General features: G+C 36.1%; 1 protein-coding gene across 1 annotated transcript in view; it reads right to left on the reverse strand.

Moving 5' to 3' along the window:
- Positions 1 to 26,078, reverse strand: part of Sbf (SET domain binding factor) — a 631,948-nt gene that overhangs the window by 479,834 nt on the left and 126,036 nt on the right. Inside the window, 1 exon segment of the mRNA XM_090414822.1 lies at positions 16,898 to 16,996. Within this exon segment, the coding sequence (XP_090270948.1) occupies positions 16,898 to 16,996 (99 nt within the window).

Raw genomic sequence — 26,078 nt, forward strand, 5'->3', positions numbered from 1 at the left:
GAGAGGAGATGATATTTGATTGTTTGCTAATGATTCTAAATTAGTAAGAGCAGTTATTCTTAGCTATTTCAATGGTATTACAACACCAAACAAAATAATAAACAACCTTTTATAATGTATTAACTCGTTTATGTTTTGCAGGTTTTCAAACCAGCATCTCAGAGCAAAGCAATTTATAGTTTACAAATGGCAATGATTTAATGAAATAATTCACATTGTAACAGACAAAATATATAGTCTTAATTTGGCACCCTCTAATGTTGTCTAATTAGGACTTCAGATCATTTGTCTGTTACAATTTGAATTTTCACTCAACCATTAACGTTATTATAAAATGTGAGCAAGTTACTCAAACATGACCATCTCTTAGTAAATCTGTGCTGTTCACTGCAAAATATAGATTTTTCTGCCAATCCTTTTTTGTATGTGATCTCTTACCAACTTTTCTCAAATCAACTACCAATACTCCAGAGAGACTGATAGCTAAATAGTTTTTACACCACCCTTGTGCAATGGGATTATCAGACATTCTTTTCATTCCTGTGGAATTGATTCTGTGCTGAGATTAAAATTATACAACTAGGTCAAAGGCAAAGCCAGTTCAGCTGACCACACTCTATAACATCCTTAACGATATCCTATCACTACCTATTGCTGAATTCTTATTCAGTTATGCAACCGTTCTAGTACCTCCTCGTCATACACTCGAGTCTCCTCACCCAGTGTACAGGCAGTATTAAGCTCAATGCTGCATACACCAAGTTGATGATAGCAGTAGTTGAACAATCTCTTCTGCATCTGCCACTCACATGGCAGATGCATTCAGAAAGGATTTTGTGGTCTCTCCTGATGAGTTTCTGACTCTCTGGAGGTCTATTGTAATAATATGCTACCACCAATGATCTTGCACAAACTGTTCACATACTAGAATACTAAACAACTCTACCCAATATACATCTTTTCTTTACTAGTGAACATTCTTAGTATGGATGTTGTCTGTCCACAAGGCAATGCAGATCTTCACCTCTTCATCCATGGAGCAATAATCATACAGTAGCTATTGTACACATCTACACATCCTGCCTAGTATTATTAGAATAACAAAGGGGATGATCTTTGTGACTCTTATGTCTCATTTCCTGGTTGAATTATTGTTTCCTATCTTATTCAAACATCTGCACTAAATGAATTGTTGAAATAATTCTTATTAGTATGGAAACATTCATTCCACATTAAATTCTTGTTCGTTATCTGCCTTGGTTCACCAAGGATACAGACAAGACTGTACCTGAGAAAATTCAAGCATACAATAATTGGCTTTAATTAAAATCTCAACATTACCCTTCTGTGTATAGAAAAGCAAGCAAGTTTATCAACCTATTCAAAATTAGTTTTAAAAAAGCTAACAGCAAAAACTTGCATCATGCTCAAATAATATTCAAAAAATTCAAAAATACAACTAAAAATTGTAACACCCCGGCTCCCCCAAAAAAGTCCCACAAAACAAAACTCCATGTAAAATGAAAACACTTCCACATACACTTGACCACATCCTCTGTGGGTTTGTTACCAATATTAATGCTGTACAATACCACTTACAGACATCCAAACTCAATTTATTAACAAACCTCAACTAGCAGTCTCTATGACCACAGCTCACCTAAACTATGCAGGATGCCTTCTGCAAGTAGGGAACTTTTTATTATTATTATTACGGGCGACTCCAAGGAGTCCTTAGACTCATAGAGGGAGGCCCTAAACATCATGTCCATCACAACTATTCGACATTCACACAGTATCTATCATACCTTACCTTGCCTTGAACTCATTCACTGTCATAGCACCCACAACAGACTCTGGCAGCTTATTCCACTCATTCACCACTCTGAAAGTAAAAAACCCAGCTCTAACACCCTTACTAACCACACTCTTGCCCAGCTTCCATGGATGTACCCCCTAGTCCTCCCACAACCAGTCCTGTTCTCAAAAATATCCTCTGAATTAATCCTATAGAAACCCTTCAGCAATTTGAATGTCTCAATCATATCTCCCCTTTTCCACCTATCAACCAATTTCTGAAATCCACAAATCTTCAACCTGTTTTCATAAGGTTCATTCCATAGACCTGCTATCATCTTAGTCACCCGCCTCTGGATCCTCTCAACCTCCTCCTCATCAAGAAGAAACCTAGGTGACCATATCTGGGTATAATCAAGATGGGGTCTTATCAAGGCTCGATACAGAGGAACAATAACCTGTTTGTCTCTGCTCATTAAAGTGTTTTTCAGCAACCAAGTGATTTGATGAGCTGATTTAGCCACTTTTGCGATGTGTCCCCTAAACTTCAACTCCCTATCCACCAACACTCCCAAATCCCTGGCCTAGTCAATCTCCTGGAGTACAGTTCCACCAATGTCATATACTGCTGCTAATCTTTTCACCCAAAAATGCATAACCTTACATTTTGCCACATTAAATTGACATCCATTTTCCTTATCCCATACATCCAATCTATCCAAATCATCCTGCAAAATTTTGACATCTTCTGCATTCACTATTACCCTACCTAACTTTGCATCATCAACAAACAAATGAACTGTTCCTCTTAGATCCTTCCCTATGTCGTTAATGAACAAATTAAACAGCAGTGGTCCAAGAACAGAACCCTACGGCACACCACTAGTCACAGGCCGTCTTTTGGACTCTACTCTTGAGTAAACTACTCTCTGGTATCTCTCCATCAACCACCCTCCTATCCATCTCACCAACCCTATATCCATTCCTATATGTTGCAGTTTACAGATTAGACTTCCATGTGGTATCCTGTCAAAGGCCTTAGCCAGGTCCAGCAGTATCACTGTAAACCCATTATCCTTATCCAGTTCAGCCATCACTGTGTTATAAAACATGAGCAAGTTACTGAGGCATGATCAACCCTTCACAAAACCATGCTGTCCCCCATACAGTATCTCATTTTCATCAATCCATTCCTGTATTTTACCCTTGACTACTTTCTCCAAGACCATGACAACGACTCCTGATATGCTGATTGGTCGGTAATTTGCAAAAGTAGTCTTGGATCCTCCTTTATGCAGTGAAACTATTTTCCCCTCTTTCCACCCCTTCGGGACTAAACCAGACCCGAGACTCAGATTAAACAATAAGGTCAAGGGCAGGCACTGACAACTGTTTAGCTGCTTCACGTAAGACCCATGCTGATATACCATCCAATCCCACAGATGTTCACATTAAGGTTCTGTAATAGACTATTCACCTCCACTTCATTCACCACAATTCCCATATAAACTAATGGTTCTTTCATTCCTTCAATGTCACCACCTGGATGATATACTCTTGCAAAGTGCTCACTCAGTAATTCCACTATATCGACTGATTCAGTGACCTCCCTACCATTGCCGTTCCTTAAAATCATTCTGCCATGTACAGTTTTTCTTTTACTAGCAGCATATTGAAAGAACTGTTTGGGATTCTCTTTAGCTTGCATGGCTAATTTCCTTTCATAATCTGTTTTTGCCTTTCTCACCACACTCGTTACCCTTCTGGCCTGCACTTTATACCATTCATGTGCCTGCAGGTCACCTTTCTCCATAAATTCCTTCCACAGTTGTTTCTTTTTTTGCAACTCAAGTTTAATGGTGTTATTAATCCATTTAACCCCTACTTGATTTACTATTCGGACTCTAGGTATACAGTCCGCCATAACCTCCTGCAAATGCTCCTTGACCACTTCCCATGCCCTATCAACATCCAGCCCTTGCAGTTTTACATGCCATGGCACTGAACCAAGCAATCTCCTAAGCTTGTCATACTTGATAGCACGGTAATTCCACATGTACCCTGTCTGAACCGAAAATTTCACACATTTAGCCACCTCCCAGGTCAAGACCCTATGATCACTCTCACCAATAGGTGGCAACATGGTCATATTCATTACAGTCAAATTCTCAGATGCTATTACTAGGTCAAGCACCCTCGAACCCCTAGTATTTTCCATTACATGCTGTCTCAGATAGTTATCCCTCAGTAACTGAATAAAATCCAGTTCCATCCTCACATGTGTCCTCTCCTCCTTCCAATCAATGTTACTATAGTTGAAATCCCCCATAATAATTACCCTCATTCCACTCATTTCCTCAATTTGCCTGTGCATACTATCTCCACCATCTATTCCATCACCTGGTCTATAGCAGCATCCAACTGTACATTTTGTTCTGTTAGTCTCAATCTCACACCAAATAGCCTCAAATGAGCTCCTTTCACTATCCTGCAATACAACTTCTATTCTCCTTGGTTGCAGTTCATCAGCTATCATTAATAACACTCCCCCCCCCCATTTTATTCTCTCTGTCCCTACTGAACACACTATACCTTACACATTCTATCCCACTAACTATATCATCTTCTGTCAACCATGTTTCACTAATGCCAATAACCTGTGGCCAGGAAGAGCCAACCAAAGCCAAAAATTCTTCCTTCTTGTTCCTAATACTTCTGGTATTAGTATACATGAAATGCAGAGGCCCATTTGTCCCAACCCTATCTTGATGTATTATACTAACTATCCCATTCTGATTTCTTGTCTTTCGTACTGGCTCAGGCACATTATAAACATTCTTACACTCAACTGCCTCACTGATGTCTGCATATGCACTTCCTCCCCTCCTTAATAGTTCTAGTTTCCCTGATTTTGCACATCCACTCTCACTTTACTCAGCAACACTTTTTCCAGTCTTCACACACCAAATCCATTCAAATGTAAGCCATCCATCTTGTACAAATCCTTTCTCCAATCAAACTCACTCCACACATCCACAAACTCCACACCACACCGTCTGCATAACCTGCACATAAAGTCATTTGCGATTATGGCCTTCCTTTTAAACTCTTAACTTGAACTTTAATTAAGTCTGATATCCTATGCCAAAGGTTATCAATCTGGACTTTCATATGATATGCTTCGGCTCAAGATTACCTTGCTTAATTCTGGTGTTTCAATTTGTTCTCCTTTAAGACCTAGCTGGAAGAGAAGCTAAATTGTTTACTATCAGTAATTATCTAATGCATATTGTTAGCATACCTAACAACCAGATTTTTTCACCACCTAGAAACCCCCATCAATTAATTAGTGATCAATCTGGTTGTTGGTGGCCTTCTCCATCACTTTTGAGAGTATTGAAGTGAAGATGGTGGGACAATAGATTGATAGGTGACTTATCTCCCTTGTTAGAAACAGACTGGATAAAAGCATACAATTGAGAATAAAACTTTAGCTTTCATACTGTTAGACAGATGCAAGATGAGTAGAACAACTTGTTAAGGCTTTACAGGATAGGTGTTAGTTCTGTTAGTCTCTAAGTGTTAGTCTCTTAGTACTGGAGGGATATCATTTGTGCTGGGAGACTTATTAATACCGACGCTACTGAGTATTTTTCTGAAGTTTTTCTGGCAAAAGTTCACTGGAGACATGGAGTAATTTGTAGTGAAAGGGATTTGCTGTGGAAAATTTACTCCAACAGGAGTTTGGAGCTAATGTCAAAAGCCTTATCTTTAGGTAATGTTACCATGGTGCTATAAGGAAGTACGTGAGAGGAAAGAAGTTGCACCTGACAGCCTGAGTGAGTGATCAGAAGTTGATGAGAATGATGGATTCCATCATTCTTATTATAAAGAGACCTCTCACTAATTTTATCCATCTTTGAACACAGGGCATGGAAGGATTTGAAGAATCCCATGTGGTTACTCTTAATATATTTCCAAGGCACAAGATCAAGCTGAATTTTCACCCCCCCCCCCCCATTCTCTCTCTCTCTCTGGTACTTCACTGCAAGTTATGGTGGGTGGTTTACTCTCACCTAATTTTTCCATCAACAGCACCACACCCTAAGGCTTCATGCTTTCATCTACACTCTTTCTTGATCTTCTACATGCTCTTTACATCTGCAGAATTGTAATTCATACAATAATAAAAGAAAAATCTGCTTTCCCCTTGCTAGCCTTTGATTCGTCTTTTCAAACTCAGTAGCATGAAACAATTTCCCAATACTGGTTTCAAAAATATCGATATCTATTTAGAAACAACCTTGAAAAGTTCTATAGTATACATGACCTGACCTGATTAAAGAGCATAGTAAGCTGAGTTCAGCAAAGCAGGAAATGCTCTGCTGAATTCAGCAAAGGTTCTGAGTGTTGGAGGTTTAGTTCTCCTAGATGCTAAATCCAGGAAGAAGAAAAGAAGACAAAACTAAGTAGAAGACCATCAGGATTGTTTATATAATAGAGAAGGTTTCCCCAGTCAATTTCAAAATTCATGATATACGGCATACAAACAAATTAAGCAGAGTTATGTCTTCATATTATTGACAGATGAAAACAACCCAAATATCAATTACTTATCACATCAAACAAATTTAGAAAAGAGTTTAATACCAAATCCAACAAAAAAAAGGACCTTTAAAAGATGAGAACAGTACTACTTCACAATTATGTGTTGCACTTAATCAAGTACATCTAGGAGTTATCAAACGAAACCTTACAAAGAAACTATGTGTAAAACTTCTGATCAGAGGATAAGTAATCTATCTCTTCTAAATAGAAGATAAAAACCAAAGTCTCACAATCTCTGATAAAAGATTATCAAAGGCTGATGAACTTAACATATCATTCTAAGGTCAGTGTGTTGCAACCAAACAAGGATCATTATCTTCATGAAAAGAATGCAGACTGATTCAGTGGTCTTTGACCACTTTCAGTTAACTATTATTGAGTCAAAGTCAGCAAGGAAATGATAAAAAGGATGATTGTTGTAGTAGCACATCTTTATAATTTGAGATCATGTGCAGTATAGGAGAAGCTTACGTTAAAATTTCCATCGAAGATGAAACTATTGCAATAATTCAAACTTAGGGTCTCAAATTATCAATGCTTGAATTCTTGCAAGATGATTCCTAAGAGTACAAAAATATAACCTTAAAATGAAAATATTTAACTCTTCACTCAGCTTCGGTCTCTTATCCAGCATGCAAACACATATATAAATCAGCAGATGTGATGGGCCAGATGGTTTTTGCCATCATGTCTACAGTATGCATGTAAGTCAAAACCAGTCAGTTCATCTATGCTTCTCATGTATGTTAGAAAGGGAATATAAACTTCACACAGTCTCAAAAGTGGGAGAGAAGAAACAAAAAGAAGCACAGAGATTTAGTTTTAGTAAAAGAGAGAAGTGGAAGAAGGAAATGACCCAAATGAAAAGCAGAATAAGGAAGAAGAAGAAGAAAAGACTGGACTGCACAAGTGGCTCTCATGCTATCAGGCATGAGTCCTTTGAGTGACTAATGGAAATAAGACAAATTAGGAAAAGAGATTTAAGAAAATGATTCTGATAGTATCGAAATTTCTTTCCAATTTAATTCTGACAGCAGTTACATATCCAAGATAACTACTAAGATACTCAAAGAATTCAAATCTCCAATCAGTGATTAAGCAAATTTCCTCTCATGTCAAGCAAGGCATGAAGCTAACAGAGTTAAGTGATAGTACTTCTATGTTCTTTACAAGATAAGAAATTCTTTCTTTCCATATGTAAAAGAAGAAGAAGAGACATAAAATTAAGAACTATGTAAAAGACAAAGGTTATATCGAGTAGAAACTCATTCATTGCAATATAGAATTAATCTCTCATGAATGAAAATATCATTGAAATTTAGATGATTACAGTTCGGTTGAGTAAAGAAGTTGTAGTTCATAAAGTTTGTTAGGTGTATGCGTGAATACTAATTTCAGTGAGAATTCTTATGTTGTACACAGACCTTAAAAACATGAGTAATTCAAACAGACAAGCATTCAGCTGTTAGCTAGAGTAAGAGCATGTGTTAAATTGCTAAAGTAACACACTCATTATTATGACTAATGACTTTCATTCAGGTGGGTTCCTTTTTAGAGAAGGGAGTAAATATTGAAATGAAAGGATTCAGAGACCTATACATTTATCTGAAAGTATTTTTCCTTCAAATGGTGAATGACTACAAGAAGATAATTTAGAAGAAAGATTCCAACATTGAGTGGGAATGAGATGGCTCTCATTTGGGCATGATTGCATTAAGTACATTGAAAAGCCAAAGTTGTTAATTTTAGAAAGGATTTGCAAAAGAAATTCGTTTCCTTTTTAGAAAATTTTTTCCATTTATTCTTGAAATTAAATGGGGGAGCGTGAGAGAGGAAGTATCTCTTATGGAATCTTTTTAAATGAATTTTGTATAAATAATTATACAAAATTTGCATATTTTTATGTAAATTAAACAATGCCTAAAACAATTCTTATCTCATTTTGTTTATGAGACTAAAGATAAGTGACAGTAATAAATGAAATTTATTTTAGGATTCAGGGAAACCAGAATTGCTTTAAAAGGAAATAAATATACTGGAAAGAACCCAGAATTATAAAACAAATACTTGTGGTATGAAGCTAACCTTGTTAAGTGTGGGAAAAACACACATAAGAAAAAACATATTCATTCAATCATTTTTGGACTATGTTATTTACGATTAAGATAAGTATTTTCTAAGACTGAGTTTACTAACTTCTGATTCTGTTAAGCACTGATTCAGCTAGCTGTTCATTCATGTAAATATTAATTATTAAATTATGTTAATGTTTAGAGAAATTGAGGCATTTCTGAAATCTGAACAAAAGTCATATTCATGCTCTGCCATTTGCTATAAAAGAAAACCTTTTCTCATCAAACAGGAAATGGATTTGTTTCCATAACACCACTCAGCTCAAACTCGGTGCAACTGCAAGCACAAGCAAGCAAGAGTGATAGTATGGTAAAGAAGGCCAAATCAGATTATGAGAGAAAATTAGCTAAGCATGCCAAAATAAATCCAAAACAGTTTTTTTGGTATGTAGCAGGTAAGGAGAAAAATGACTATTAAAGGATAACTTTAATCAATATTGATGGTAAGAACATCAAGAGGCAAAAGAAATAGTTGACTTACTGAGTGATTACTTTGCCATGGTGTATCTTCCAGGTGGAGATTTTGCAGTTGCTGATGTGACAGAGATCACTGTCAAAATTGAGGCAGATGAACAGGAGGTACTCAGTATACTGAAAAATATCAATGTGAATACAACAGTGGGCCTGGATGGCCTTTCAGCCGGTGTGCTATGTGAATGTGCAAGATAACTGGCATCATTTCTGATGAATTGTTCAATCTAAGTCTCAACTTTGACAAGGTTCCAAGGAAGAGAAAAGAGGTTAAGATGGCTGCATTACATAAAGGTGGCTCCAAGACAGAAGTAGCAAATTACAGACCAGTTAATATCTCAGGAGTGTTTGTTAAAATATTGGAAAAGTTGGTATAAGATAAAATCCTGCAGTGGGTGGATAGGAATACAATACTCTACGGTGGGTACTGCGGCATTGTAAAAGGTATTAAATGCCTTAGTAACCGTACATTTTATAATAAAGCGCCAGCAAAATTAGATAAGGGAAGTGGCCACACTATGATACTGCTGGGCTTTGCAAAGACATTTGACAGACTTCTTCATGGAGCAAATGGGTATGAATATGAAGCTGGTAGCATGAATAGGGAGATTGCTTATATACAGACATCAGAGAGTAGCATATAGTGGAATGGCATCTAGTAGAATGATAGTGACTAGTGAAGTGCCTCAGGGTTCTGTCCTACGATCACTACTCTTTAATTTATATATTAATGATATAGAGAAAGATTTAAGATAGGGGAGATATTCAGTTGATGCAAAACTAGGGGGGGAGGGCAATAGTTGATAAAGGTGGTGTAGATATCATGCAGGAATGATTTAAATAATCATCCTGCAGGCAAAGAAGAATAAGGATTGTAAATTTAATGCAGTAAAGGTATGGTTATGCACTTCAGGTTGAAAAGGTTACATACAGTGTATCACATTGATAATACTGAATTGCAAGAAACTGATGAAGCTAGGGACTTTGGTGTAATGGTGGACAGAGTTGAAGTTCAGAGAACAAATTGCAAAAGTTGGTAAACTAGCTCAAAGGATTAGATGATGAAAAACATGCCAACAAGTAAAGATTAGAAGTTTATTATCATTATTATCCCTCTTTATAAGGCTATGATTCAGCACATCTTGACTATCAAACACAGATTTGTTCACCTGGGGTGGAAGCATTGTGTCAGCAACATTCTGAGAAGCTGCTGGGAGCAACATCAATGGGTGGAATACCAATCACAGTAACACCTCATAAGACACTCAATTCCTGTAGAGGAGTGATATCAGAATGGGATCGCCTTGATGTTTCTGATGAGGAGACATGCTCAGAGCTTAAAGATCAGGGAGTGACAGGTGTGAGGTGCGTCCTGATATGCAAGGATGGTCACCTGGTTCCCACCAGGAACACTGTCCTTACTTTTGATACACCTAAGCCTCCAAAATCTGTAAAAGCAGGGTACCTTAGCTATCCTGTTATAATGTACATCCCTAATCTGCTAAGATGCTTAAAATGTTAGAAATATGGGCATGCCCAAATTGCCTGTCGTGGCTCTACCACCTGTGCCGATTGTGGCAGTAAAGAGCATGATAACAAATTTCGCTCTGTAAAAAAAAAAAAGCTAAATGTGTCAACTGTCAGGGAGATCATCCAGCTTACTCTCGTTCATGTCAAAAGTGGAAAGATGAAAAAGAAATATAAACAATTAAAACAGAACAAAACATCATATCAGGATGCAAAAAGAAAGCTAGCCACCACCACACTTGCTCTGAGATCCTCATATACTGAGAAGGTAACAATTAAGAAAATGTCAACAGCAACTCAAACTCATATCTATTCCACCATCTGATAATTTCACCATACCTGAACTTTATGAACACAAGTGCCTCTCTGTTGAGTGCATCAATCGCATGACTATATTCTTACTCCAGAGACAACTCCAAAAATGGTTCCATTTGATGAGAACCCACTTGTCAAAGAAATTATGGCAAAGATATCACTACCAGACATCCCCACTGAAAAATGGATACTTCACTATCTAACGAACGTAAATTAAACTTACCAACTGACCCTAACACATCAGATGTATTGAATATTTTACCTGAGGAAGTGATGGACACTGGCCGTCCAGTCTTCCTAAAAACAGTTGATAAATATAAACTTGACAAAATAATAAATTTAATTTAATCCTTTATCCAAGTGTGAGCAAACAGTGTTGGTAGCTTGCTCCACCTTTGCAAGGACTGCCTGGTGTTGTACCACCTTACCCCAGTCCTGAAGATACTTTCAGGCGCACACTTTGTTTGCTCACACTTGGATAAAGGATTAAACTAAATTTATTATACTCTAACCAAGTGAAAAATAAACTTTCAACATCAAAACTTGACAAAAGTAAGCCCTCAACCTCCCTAAAACCAGACAAGTCCATAAAGTCAAAACAATAGGAAAATTTTTACAATGGAACTGTCGTGGGTTTTGCCAGAATATCGATGATGTCAAGATTTTGTTGCAGAAACACAAACCTTTCTGTTTCTGTCTACAGAAAACATATTTAAGACCCAATGAGGACCCTACCTTAAGGAATTTCACTGTTGTATGCAAGGAACATAACTGGTGGTGGTCCTGCTCATGGAGGAGCATACTAGTAGGCAGTCATACTCCTTTCCATCATGTCCAACTTAATAATGCTCTGGAAGCAGTAGCGATTTGCTTATCCATGGGATTTCTTATTACAGTATGCCCAATTTATTTACCACCGAGTGCTGAGTTAAATGAAATTGATCTTGATAACCTTATCTTGCATCTGCCTAAACCCATACTTCTGATGGGTAACTTTAATGGTCGCAATACTTTGTGGGGTCACGCCAACACAAATAGATGAAATCGAATCATTGAAAGAATCCTTAACAATAATGCCCTCTCACTTTTGAATAATAGACTCAATACTCAATGCCTACCCACTCATATTCTGCAATTGATCTTACAATCTGCTTCCCTTCCATTCTGCCACTGTTCACGTGGGATGTCAAAGAGATCATATATGGAAGCGATCACTTTCCTGTTCTTTGCACAACATCTTCACATGAACCATGTTCACCTAAATGGATGCCCATATGGAAAACGAACAAGGCTAATTAGAACACTTTTTCTCATCTAGCAAAATTTAATGCTTATATTTTCATTCAAACACCTATCAATGAAGCAGTAAAGTATATAACAGAGGTGCACTGTCCAAGCAGCAATAGTCTCCATCCCAAGAACATCATCTCAATTTCCACTCTAACCAAAGCCTTGGAACTCAGAATGCCAGACAGCCAAAAAAAGATCAATACAGGGATATATTTCATAGATACTTTAGCACATCAAACTTAATAGCTTTTAAGTGTGATTGGGCCAAAGCATGCTATGCGAGACGTCAGAGTCAAAAACAATCTTGGATCCAATTTACATTATCAATCAATCAAATAACTAGTGCAAAAACTGTGTGGGATAAAATTTGGAAGAAGAAAGGTAGATACAGAACACATCAGCTGTCTACTTTGGAACATAATGGATGTATCATAGCTGATCCCAAAGCTACTGCAGATACTTTGGGTGAAAACTTCACCAGAATTTCAGCAACAGCCTCATATCCCCATGAATTTTCAATACTAAAAGAGTAACAAGAGAAATAACAATTAAGCTTTTGTACCAAAGACATAGGGTTGTATAACAAACCATTCATTAAAGAGGAACTCAAAAGAGCTCTTTTGCTATCTCATCTTAGCACAGTAGGCCCTGATGATATCCATTATGAGATGATAAAGCACCTCTCATCTTCAATGGATCTCCTACTCGTATTAAATAACAGAATATTTACAGAAGAGTTTTCAGACTCTTGGCATAAGTCAGTTATCATTGCTATCCCAAAACCAGGTACGGATCCAACACAGACTAATAATTATCACCCAATCACTCTCTGACTAGCTGTCTATGTAAGGTCTTGGAAAAAATGGTAAATGCAAGGCTCCTCTAGTACCCAGAAAGCAACAAACTTCTTTCCAACATATAACTTTCATAAACACTGATTAACTTTGGACCATTCAATCTGTTTAGAAACATGCATAAGAGATGCTTTTCTGAAACAAGAACATGTGGTTTTAGTATTCTTTGACATTGAAAAAAGCTTATGACATGGCCTGGAGATATGGTATATTAAAAGACTGTTCAATCTAGGTCTGAGGGGACACCTGACCATTTTTATTAAAAACTTTCTTTCCAGCTGAGTCTTCCAAGTCAGAGTGGGAAGACTGGCCATATTAGCAAGAAGAGGGCTCATTGTCACGGATTCAAGCTTTCGACAGAGAAAACCATTTGTGCGCACTTCCGCCAGAAACTCATCCTTCACCCTGATCCTGATTTAAGAATGTGACAAACTAATATCCCACACAAGAGGCCAAATTCCTGGGACTTATCTTTGACAGAAAATTAACATTCTCTATGTACATTCATTATCTTCAGGACAAGTGCAAAAAAACATTGAATATCCTCCACATCCTATCCTCTATTGAATGAGGTGCTGATTGAAGTTCTTTACTATGCATTTATCATGCACTTGCGCACTCAAAACTTGATGGATCCCAGATTTACAGTTCTGCAAGCACACTCCATTGGTTGGGCCCTATTCATCATCAGGGTATCCAAATAGCTACTGAGGCCTTTCGCACAGACAAAAATATTTGTTGCTCAACTATTGGCTCAAAATAAAGTCCCTTCCTGATCACCTTAAATGGGCCAGTCTCTTTTCTGTATGTCATGAGGCTCAATATCACACATGTCAGACTGCCATTCATCCTTTTGGTATGTGCATCAAAGAAGCTATAGGTATTAACATTAACACTACCTGTATGAAACAAAACAACATCCCTCCTTGGCAGGCTTACACCCCATCTCGTTGCCTCTCACTGAGTCAACTACAGAAATCTCATACACTCCCATCTGTCTACCTTAAACTGTTTAATGCCCACAGAGCAGTTCACTCTGATTTCTTGCCCATGTATACTGATGGTTCAAGATCAGAGATCACCGTTGGCAGTGCTGCTGTGTTTCCTAATTTCACAATCTACAACCAAATCCCAGCTAACTGCAGTAATTATACAGCAGAGTTACATGCCATTCACAGCTCCCACTTATACATATAAAAGAATACTCCTACCAAAAGTGTGTAATTTATACAAATTCTTTAAGCTCTTTACAGGCTATCTCTTCTCTGGTGTATAATCCACATTCAGTACTTGGTGAGGTGTTACAACTGTTATACAAAATAAAGATCCTTAATTTCGATGTTCAGTTTTATTAGATTCCTAGCCACATTGGAATCAAAGGAAATGACATCACAGATGCAGCTACTAGATCAGTCTGAGCATGTTGTTTGACCATTCCATATGCCGACCACACACGAATAACAAAATCAAAGTTAAAAGTCCAATGGCAGCACTCCTGGCAGGAAGCACTAACAAACAAACAAACAAACTGCATGAGATTAAACCTGAAATTAGGTACTGGCAGTCTGGTCAACCTAGGAACAGGAGAGAAGTAGTTGTTTTAGCTAGGCTCTGCATAGGCCACAGTCATCTGAGCTACTTATATTTACTAAGGGCTGATAACCCACCTATGTGTGAGGAATGAAACACTTGTCTCGCCATTAATCATATTCAGGTGGAATGCCGGTGCTTCACACAAGAAAGGAATAGCATGATTAATTACTCATCTGGTCAAACTCTATACACTCAGACAAATTGTATGATGTTTTTGATTTTCTACAAAAAATCAACAAGTACAAGCACATTTAACTGCAATTTTATCTATAAGCAGATCCTACATCGCTCAATTTTGTACATACATATAATCTTATTACTTATCTTTGACTATTTATGTGCTGCTACAACTTTGCTGTAATTTTACTCATATGTAGATATCACACTGTTCAATTCAATTTTAATACATATATATTATTTAATAAATCACCTTAACTATTTATGTACTGCTTTAACCTACAACCTTGTGTACTACTGTGGCCTTAGATGTGGCTTTATTTATATGGAATGCTAACTGCTTAATTTGTACGTACAATTGTATATTTATACTATATGCTAAGTTATCCTCAACTACTTGTGTGCCTCTACTGTACTTCTCTTTATATGTAGATGCCACATTGTTTAATGTAATCTTGTGCATATTAGACAAGATTACATTAAACACCATTTGCTGTAGCTTTTTTTGTGTGTTTATGTTTTATATGTAATTTTTTTTATTGTTTAACTTGATTTCTGTACATACACACTGATTTTATCCTTGATTATCTGTGAATAATTTTTTAACCTCATGTATTGTTGTAATCCTTGCTGTAATTTTATTTATGTGCAGATAATGTATTGTTTACTCTTATACAATTTTATACATATTTTCATTTACATTTTTATGTACTAATGAATATTAGATTATTTTGTGTGCCGCTGTGGCCTCTGACCTTATATGTAGAGCTTTAATTTATATGAGGATACTGTATAACTTAACTTTGTACATTTTAATATATATCTTTATTTACTTTTTATCTACTAATGTAACCTTTGACTATCTGTGCTTTAGCTGTCATTTTGTCTATGTGTAAATACTCTTTTGCTTAATTTTTTGCAACTTTCTGTACACTTTGTATACTGCCAAACATTTGTTTTGGCATGGTATGACCATTGTAATCTTTGTGCTAATTAAACATAAACCAAATCAAACCAAGGCCTTTGTTGTTTTCTCTCCTTATATATTTTTTGATTATTTGAAAAAAAAAGTGGAAGAGTGTAATGGAACACTTTTTTTTTTTTTTTGGAATGGTAAAATACTGAAAATAATGAATATCCATAAATCTTTAACATACTAAAATATTGTGCTCAACAGAGGATCTCTCCTTCCATATGCTAATCTACCTCATCTGTTTGCAATGTCTTACATTCTTCTATCTCATGGACAAGACAGATTTTTTTTAAATGTAAATTCCATTCATGAAAGGCTGTTAAAGGACCCATCAGACATTTAGCCATGGGTGGTTTATATAATCCAGAAACCCTCCTTTTGAGACCAATGTGGCACATTCTCAAGGCACTTCATGCATCCAATAAGGATGGTGAAGATACACTGAGTGACAAAAAAAAAAATCATAGATCACATGAAAACTTTCACAAACATACATGTCACAGTGGGATTAAAATTCACAGTTTTGGCTGGAAAGAAGATACGGTGCTAATCAACAAAATTTGCATATATTAGTCCATCAGTTCTACATATGAAAGGTGCTAATTGTTTGGTCGGCAAGCATTGATTTGTTCTATGATACTTATGTAATCCATGTTTCATTCCGACAACCAGAGCATCAAATAAGATTATGTACATTATAAGAGATCCTAATTTAAAATTTGTTATTCAGTGTCCAAATAAAATTTTGGGGTTATTTTCTTATCTAAACATTTTTTCATAAACTTTTTTTTAATAAAGTTTATTGTTCATTATAATGAAGTTGCATTCTTCATTATAATGAAGAATGCAACTGAAAACTAACCGTGTAACAGCACAGAGTGTCAGTGATAACAGTTGTAAGATAAACTTACCATTTCTAGAGACTTGCAACATTTAAATTGTAAAAATAAATAAACTGAAATTGTATTAATAAACACAAAATGTTAATTTCTATGATCAATACATAACTACTATGTTGGTTTCAACTTCATCCACACAATTAAAGATGAACAATAAAACAAAAGCAGTAAAAGAGGTAAAACTAGAAGGGTTGAAGACCCATAACAAATAGAGTGCATAATACAAAAACAAAATATATTGTTAAAAACATAATTACATACATTGAGGTAGAGCTGCTGAGCTAATTCTTGTACATGCTGTAGCACCAATTCGATGTTCTTGGCTTCTGTTTTCATTATATCCTGCATGCTAGCATATAACTATTTACAAAGCATTACAATTAATAATTTAAACAGATAGATTTTTTTAATTAAAAATGGCAGTAATCACTGTTTGTATTAATAATAATATACTGTACATTCAGAAGAAATGTAAAACAAACAGGAATAAACAACATCACACATCTGATGGGAGAGAGATTTATTACTATTCTGACTTTTATTATTATTATTAACATCATACCTCCATGGAGGTATGATGTTAATATCTAACCATCCCTTAAACCGATTCTATGTATCTGCATACCACAATGTCAGGCAATGCATTCCACTCACCAACCACTATCTGGTTGGTGAGTGGAATGCATTGCCTGACATTCCACTCACCATTGCCAACTTAAATGTGTCAATCACATCCCCTCTCTTTCTCAAAAGGCTTTGCAAACTACATTCCCTCAATCTGTCATCATATCCCACATCTCAAAGACCAGTTACAACCTTAGTCAGTCTTCTATACCATTTCCAACATATCCTCATCACCATGAAAACCAAGGGACCAAATCGGTACACAATAATCCATACAAGGCTTATACAATGGAACCAGAACCTCTTTATTTCTACAAGTTAAGGTCCTTTGCATCATTGCCATCATCTGATGTGATGTCTTCACAATTGTGCAATGTGACCTCTGTATTTCAGATCCTCATCCATCACCACTCCAAGGTTTCTTATCTCCTCAACTTCCTCCAAATCTTTCCAAGTGTATACTTTGCATCCTGTTGTTGCTTACCAAATTTCAGAACCTTACACTCTGCAACAATGAATTGACAGGTCCATACTGTTGCCTGCTCATACAATCTATTCAAGTCCTCCTGTAAGGTCACATCAGCTTGATTCCACATCACCCCAGTTTTGCAAAATCTGTAAACAGTTATTTGCAGATATCACCAGCTAAATACATCCAAATTAAATAACAATGGTTCCAAAACTGACCCTTGTGGCACACCACTAGTGACTTTCCTCTTTCGAGATAGTACTTCCCCTCCCCACAACTTGCTGATATCTATCTAATAGCCATTCACCTATCCAACTCACTAGTCTATCATCCAATCTCATCTGCTTCAGTTTAGTGACCAACTTGTGGTGTGACATGCTATCAAAAGCTTTTGCAAAATCTAAGTATACCATTGTATATGCATCTCCTTTGTCCAATATATTTGTCACCTTGTTATAGTACATAAGCAAGTTTGTAAAATAGACCTCCCTTTAATGAACCCATGCTGATAAGTGCAAAGAATACCACTGTTATCAATCCACTTTTGTATCCTATCTTTCACCAACATCTCCAATACCTTAACTAGGTTAGGACTTCAGATATACAGATCTGCCTATAAAAGATAGTGGTGGTGATAATGTCTTAGCATTATCACCACCACCACCTTTGTGAAGTGGAACAAGTTTACTTTCCTTCCACTCCTTTGGAACTTGTGCTGTTGCAAGACTCTTGTTAAACAGGTAGGTCATGGCTGATGTTAACTCCTTAGAACAATCCTTATTGCCTTACTGACATCTAGCTTACTTAACTCCCCATATACCCCTTGCTTTCTCACCATCAAGTCTTCTCTTATTTTATTTTCTAAACCTGAGCTTATGATTTCACAAGGGTGAAATACCAGCATGAACCTCTCACTGAATATTTTGAATATGTCCTTTGCAGCAGTTACCAATCTCCTACTTTCATCCATTAACATCATCTTACCATAATCATTCTTCTTCTGAGCCACTCTCCTGGCCTGCTCTTTATATTCTTTGTACAACTGATTATTACCATTATTCGCCTTGTGCCTCCAAAGTGCCTTCTTTCGGATTTCATGCTTAATTACCTTATTGATCCATTTTACACCTACCTTATTCAGCCTTTTGACCTTCAGCATTTACACATTGTTGCTGTTATGTATTTCTTTGTCAGTTCCAGAGCAGCATTTATTTCCTTATTGCTTAAGTCCTTATTTCATGCTATAGCTTCAAGCTATTTCCTAAGCTTGTCACAATATTTATGCTTTATTATTATTATCATTTGATAACTATCTACAGTATATCTGGATTTGAGATAATTAGAAGAACCTTCACCAGTAGCATAGTATATGAACAAATTATTCACCTGATTCTAGAAGGAATAAACAGGGAGAGCTGACAAGGCATGCTAGAAATAGTCAGTACAGTCACTCACTTGTTTCAGGAAAAAAAAAAAAAAAAAAAAATATATATATATATATATATATATATGTGTGTATTTTTTTTTTTTCAACCAGTTCTCGAGTTAGTTGATCTCTGGCACAGGCAAGCGGGTTTTTTCTCCTGGAAACTCAGGTTTTCTGTCTCTTCACGGTGTGGCAATTAACTTAGTGATAGCCTTGGGCCAGCTATCTCTGACTGGCTGCCAGTGGAGATTGAACTGTCCACTCAGTCTCCAAAAAGTTAGATAGGGCTAAAGCAGCCTCCCTATAAGGAAATAAAAAAAAAAAGGGGGGGGGGCTCTTCCCCCCCTGGTGCCTATGGCACCCAACTCCCCGAGTTCCGGGCTGGTAAGCTGGAGACAAAAAACTTGACATAAAAACGTTTCAAATTTCAGCTTATCTTTTTATATATAGAGAGAGTAGATATATATATATGTATAGGCAATTAGAAAGGTTTGATGCCAATTCAAGGTACCACATAACAGAAAAGCCATAGCAGATTCCTTGAAAACTCTCATAGTATATGCAGACATGTCGTAAGCCACCATAACACCTATATGTTATAGACCAAGTCACTTTGGTTTTTGACTTTTCTATCATTGTAAAATAAGCTGATTTTGTAAAAATTTGAGTGACCTGGGCAAAGTTCCCTTCATATCTCTCACAACAAAAAGAAATCCGAAGAATCTCTCCTCCCCTAATCCTTACCTCTTCTAATACTGCCAAAAGGGTATCATTATTATCACTTTGCCCGACCAGATGATAGAAGTATTCATATTGGCCTGTCAATGTGATAAATTATGATAAACAACATGAAATTTATTACATTGCTCGATTTTGTTTGTCATTATTCATAATGGCCTGGCATTATAAATAATGCCCGTATGCAACAAAAGTTCATAAGTGAACCTTTGTTACATTTTTGTTCAAGTTTTGTTGCTACCCAGTAGGATTTGTGAATTTTTGTTGCTACCCAGTAGGTACATAATTATAATCCATATAATATTAGAATATGGAGCCTGAAAGGCTTCAGTTTGGCAATTTTAATTATAGATATGAAGGATGCTGTTAATCCATTATTGTTATAGCAGCCAGATAAAGCTGAAACTTACAAAGTTTCAAAATTTTTACCAGAGAACTTATGAGAATATAACTTTCATCAGAGTTACCTTTTCTTGTACCTACCTAGAGTTCACTTAGGAAAAATACAACTTTCTGGCATGGGACTAAACAGAGGGATTTTGACCTTTTAAGACTCCCATCTGTTCTCTGACGAGAACTAATAGTTCAAAACTACTGTTCGAAACCAGATAAAATCGAAACTTAATTTTTTAAGTTTCAGTTTTATCTGGCAAAGAACAGTAGATTAATAATATCCTTTGCACCATAATTAAAATTACTGGAGTGAAGTCCAAGGTTCTACATTCTGATACTGAAAGAATGTTTTTGGCACAAGCATTAACAACGAAGTTGCTGCCTAAAGTTTCATAAGTATGTCTGCATTCATTTACTAAAAATTTGGGAGATGGTCTTTTACGACCTCCTTCATCTACTTTAAATTCAGTGCTAGAAGGTGGATGATAGGATGTTATTTGTTTTGTCTGTTACAATTTTCTGTAAATTTTCCCAATTACTTGATTGTATAAAAAAAAAAAAAAAAAAAAAAAAAAAAAAAAAAAAAAAAAACATCAGATACAGACAATTCTACACAACAGTGCTGTGCTCTGAGGATGCAGTTTGAAATCTAGCTAAATATGAGCAGCTGAACATCACAACCGACCATGGTGGATGAAATATACCAATGAACTTACATTTCATATTTACATGATTTCGATGGTATACTTTGCATCCATATTTTGAGTGGCAGAAATTTATGACATAGCCAGTAGGATGGTTAAAAATTCTACAGTTGTTGTTGATTTCTTCTCCCAAAGAACACTACTCATAGAATAACTTACAATTTCAATGGCTATCTGGAATTCTAAAAATGCCAAGTGATATGAACTTAGTAATTTTCCTTCTGTATTGCCTTGGTTAGAATAATGTTTCTGGCTTCTGTTCTAAAGATTTATACAAAAACAATTTTAAGGTAGAGAAACATCTATTCTCTTCCCCATATAATCATTCAAATTCACTTCCAATATGGTTCCCAAAGAAGTAGCTTAAGGCTCTCTGACATAAGGATAAAGCGTATTACAACTGACTTTCAAACAAATTCATATTCCTTTACTGTCTATAAATATAATTGAAAATAAATTCTTATATATTATCTAAAAAGGGTTAAACAGAGAATGCTTGCATCATGTCTAAAATGCAGTCATACTTCCTGGGCCATTCCCAAAGCTATTAGTTGTAACTTCCATCTGACTCCATTTCCACCTCTTTTGCATTCATTTTACTGTACTGCAACAATGGTCACAGGAAATGTCAATCTGAAGAAAGACTTTAAATTATCAAAATTCTACCCTGATAATTTAAAGTGTTTCTTTTAGTGAAATGTAAGGTTGAAACATAATTAAAATGTTCCAACAAGTGAGAATCCTGTGTACATATATATATATATGCCAGCTTATATATTCCTGAAAAAACAAGGGTTTGATAACTGCCTATACATAGGCATAACCGACTGAGTCACCATAGCTCAGTCAGTATAGATGAAGCCCTTTGGTTGGAAGGATCTGGATTCAATTCCCATCCATGACATAAGGAACCTTTATCTGGTCTCTTTTGACTAAAGGCGATGTCCATGTAAATCCTGTAAATCCATGAACACACATGGATTTACGGCCATGAATACTTATGACAGTATGTGGAAAAAATAGGGTCCTCACCACATGTCGTAATGTCCATAGTTAACCATGAGTCACATCATGGTAGTCAACCTCCTAGATCAGATGGCACTTGAATAGGAATGGGATACATATATTGCAGAATCAAAGAAATGAAATTATTCCTTTTCCTACAGTGAACTCAGAACCACTTGAGAATGACTATTGAAACAGCCAAAATATTGTGGATTCCAGCTTCCTGATTGAATCGCAAACTATGTATGTGAAATACATTTTGGTATTACAAGGAACCTATTACAGTCATTACAACAAAACACTGCATCCATTTGCTGCCTTAAACAAAATTGTAGTATGTAACATATAATATTATATAATCTTGTAAACAAATATTATGTTGTATTCATCTTCTGTATGAAGAGTTTAAGTGGAACATGAGCTACTTCTATTAGTGAAGGTGTTACACTATCCTATCTCATAGGGTGAGTGTCCAAGAATGAGGATGAAGTATTCATTGCCAGAATGCAAACAGATGTAGGTGAGACTTGCACTTTTCCAAGATGAGGAATCACTTTAAAAAAAAAAAAAAAAGAGGAATCTGAGATAATGCAATATGACTCCTGTTTAATTACAAAAGAGGCATTTCTATGATAATGATTACTGAAGCATAGCCAAAATATTGTGGATTACAGCTTCCTGATTGAATCTCAAATTATGTATGTGAAATAGTTTAAACATGTAGTATATCAGGAGGGAGTGAGATTTGAGCTGGGATAATCAGATGACAAAATGCAACACTTTATTCATGTTTAGAGAACCTTTAACTACAAGTGGTTACCAAAAGGTCCTCTTACAATGTAGGTTCCAAATGTTTCCAGCCTGACACAAAATCCGTGCTAATTTTAAAATGCCATGCATGACAGATAGCACCATCTATGGTTAGTGTACTTACTACCTGCGGTATTCAGTTGTGGCACTAAGTGACTGTAATAATGTTAATAATTGAGTACCGCACTGTGATAAAGTTTTTCATAAGAGAAGGGCTTTCTCCAAGTGCTATGAAACAGCAATTGGATGGTGTTTATGGGGAAGCTTCTCCTTCATATTCCACCATAAAGGAATGAACTAAACAGTTTCACCTAGGAAGAGAGAGCATTGAAGATGATCCTTGTGATGGTCAGCCTGTAGAGGTGATGACTGAGGAAAATATCTCTCTCTTGTTGAGGAGGAATTGCTCAATGACAGATGGCTGAAGCTCAGAGAAATCTCAGCAAGGCTAGGCTTTCTATAACAACTGTCTTTTGCATGATTCACAAGAAGCTTCACATGACAAAGGTCAGTGCATGGTGGGGTACCCCAACTTCTCTCTCCATTTCAGAAGGAGCATCGTGTGACCTGTTCCTGCAAGTTTTTAGAGCTTTGCCAAGGGAATCAGAGAGAAGTGCTGGAATCCTTTGTCACCTGGGATGAACCCATAGTCCTTTATTATGATCATCTTTCCAAAAGGTAATCCATAGAGTGCCACAAACCAGGTGAAGCACTGCCTCGAATGGCCAAGGTCACTCAGTCCACCAAGAAGATCATGGCAATGGTCTTTTGGGATTGCCAAGGAATTCTCTTGATTGACTTCATGCTTCACTTTTGCACAAACTACGCAACACCATAAAGGAGAAGAGATGAGGAATGCTGAGTCATGGTGTTCTCCTTCATGACAATGATCCAGTCCATACAGCTATTGTTGCAAAGGCTGCAGTGAAGGACTGTGGCTTCCAGAAGATTGAACACCCACCCTACAGCCCAGACCTAGCACCCAGTGACTACTACCACTTCTCAAAACTGAAGAAAGACCTTCGAGGAAGAAAACTTGCAGATGACAATGAGGTGAAAGATGCAGTTTTAGGTCATTTTGCAGACAAAAGTACAGGCTATTTTTTCAAGAGCATAGAAATATTAATTCAAAGATGTGAAATCTCCCTTTACTTCAACACATTTGTTGAAGATTATATTGAAAAGTGACACAGTTTTCTTTCTATCAACTCTAAAAGTTAGTCAGACTGGAAACTTATGGAACCACCCTTGTCAAATGTAATATTAGGCACGGCAATCTAAAATGCAGACTTAATGTCTGTTGGGACTGGATCCCAAATTTGCAATCCCAAAGACTGCAAGCAGGTTGCAGAAGTGCCACATTGGCAGCTTGGTTGGCTGGGTGGACACTGTCTTGCCTCTACAATCAATGGGTCATAGAGGTTCAAATCCCACTGCAGCATTGACGTTTGAGAATATTTTTAGGTGGGAGATGACTTTTATTGCCATGTGTGAGACTACTACTTTGGTTATTGGCAGTCTAAGTTGGCTTGAAAAAAGTTCCATGTTTGGTCTCTACAGTAAGGTTATAGGATATCTGATCCTTATTGTTAAAAAAAATCATACGCATGTATGCAGAAGACATACTGTTATGAATTTTTAGTCATGTTTTGCAATTATTCTCAATGCACATAGTAAAAAAGAGATGAAACAAATCACAATAACAGTTGAAATTAAGTACAGAATTGTAACAAATATTGGAAAGGATGTGATGTGACATCAATGTAATCATCCATCTCTGAAGTTAAGCATTATTAAAACTTTCATGCACACATTTTATGTTCCACTCATTCTCTTTTTAAATAATGAACTGTCCTTTATTATAACACCAAACTATATCAACAAAGTAATTAATAATTATGGCTTCATCTAAGTCCTTCTCTAAAAGAAACTTTTAAAATTTCCATTCCAATTGTCAAAGGAGTGTCAGAGAGAGAGACTTGTAAGTCTTCTTCGTCAGATTAACCTTCAAGTTTTTTTTTTTCCTATCCAGTTCACAAATTAAATTTGTTTGTAGACTCAATGAAAGATAAATATCCTCTACCTTCTTGGAATCTCTAAAATTCTGTGCTCATGTGTCATCTGATTTGTCATCTCTTATGGTTAGTCTACTCAAATCCATTTAGAAGAACATCAAGATTATATTCTGCTCCATGCATCTGACAGAATGGATATGTTCAGCCTGACAGAATGGGTATATTCAGTATATTCGGTCTGATAGAATAGGTATGTTCAGCCACAATATATCTAATAGGCATAGAATTTATTGGGATAAAACAAAAGTTTTACTTTTGTTTCTCATCAGAAAGACTCTATAAAAAAAAAAGCTGTGACACCCATATCCATTGAACAAACATCAACAAAAATAACTGTTTCAAAGCTTTCCCAATTTTAGAAAGTTATCCTAAGCAATGGCCCACATTTTTGTGGTAAGTGATTAGTGTTTTAATAATAGTTTTGTTTTGTTAAAACATGCAATCCATCACTGAAAAAAAACAGGAAAAAACACTCTTTTCTTGCATGATTTACTACATCACTGCAAGTAATATCATGCATTGTAATACATGTTGTTACTCTAATTTGTTTTACCTCTTTTTGCCAGATGCATTGAGAATGGACATGAAATGAGAACAAAAATTCTGTTGATAAATAATTTTTCTAATGTATTATTTTGTGATTTATTTATTACAATATATATAATTCTCACCCATTTGTGGTACTAATGTATGACAGGTTTATAACCTTTCACACATGGCATTTACATTAAAAAAGTGAGCAGTAGGGAAAGGATGTCTACTAAAATTCTCAACACCAGCTAGCTCCATGCAGAAAAGAGCTGTTTTTCAGTGATGGGTTGTTTATGTTTCAGAAAGTTGTTAGAAGTACTGACACATGAGTGATTTAGAGCAGCGCTTCCCAAACTGTGGGCCGTGGCCCCTCTTGGGGGCCGTTGGTTTGTTGGGGAGGGAGCATGAAATAATGAAAACCAATTTAAAATCTTTTAAGACTAAGTAGATTTTTTTATCTTAAAAGAAACGTATTTAATTTTTATGATTTATTATTTCTTTTTTGTTATTTTTTTATATTTTAATGGAAAAAATCACACATTGATGCGGGTTCACAAATTTTGCTTCCTGCATCGGGCTTAATGAATATTAATAAATATATGCTTATTCATATAATTTAATTTCAAAGCAGATATCTAAGAATTGCAGTTAAAATATTTTACCTGAT

Source organism: Typopeltis vanoorti, chromosome 25 (assembly GCF_054136105.1).
Source record: "Typopeltis vanoorti isolate ZY-2024b chromosome 25, IOZ_Tvanoo_1.0, whole genome shotgun sequence".
Lineage (NCBI taxonomy): Eukaryota > Metazoa > Arthropoda > Arachnida > Uropygi > Thelyphonidae > Typopeltis > Typopeltis vanoorti.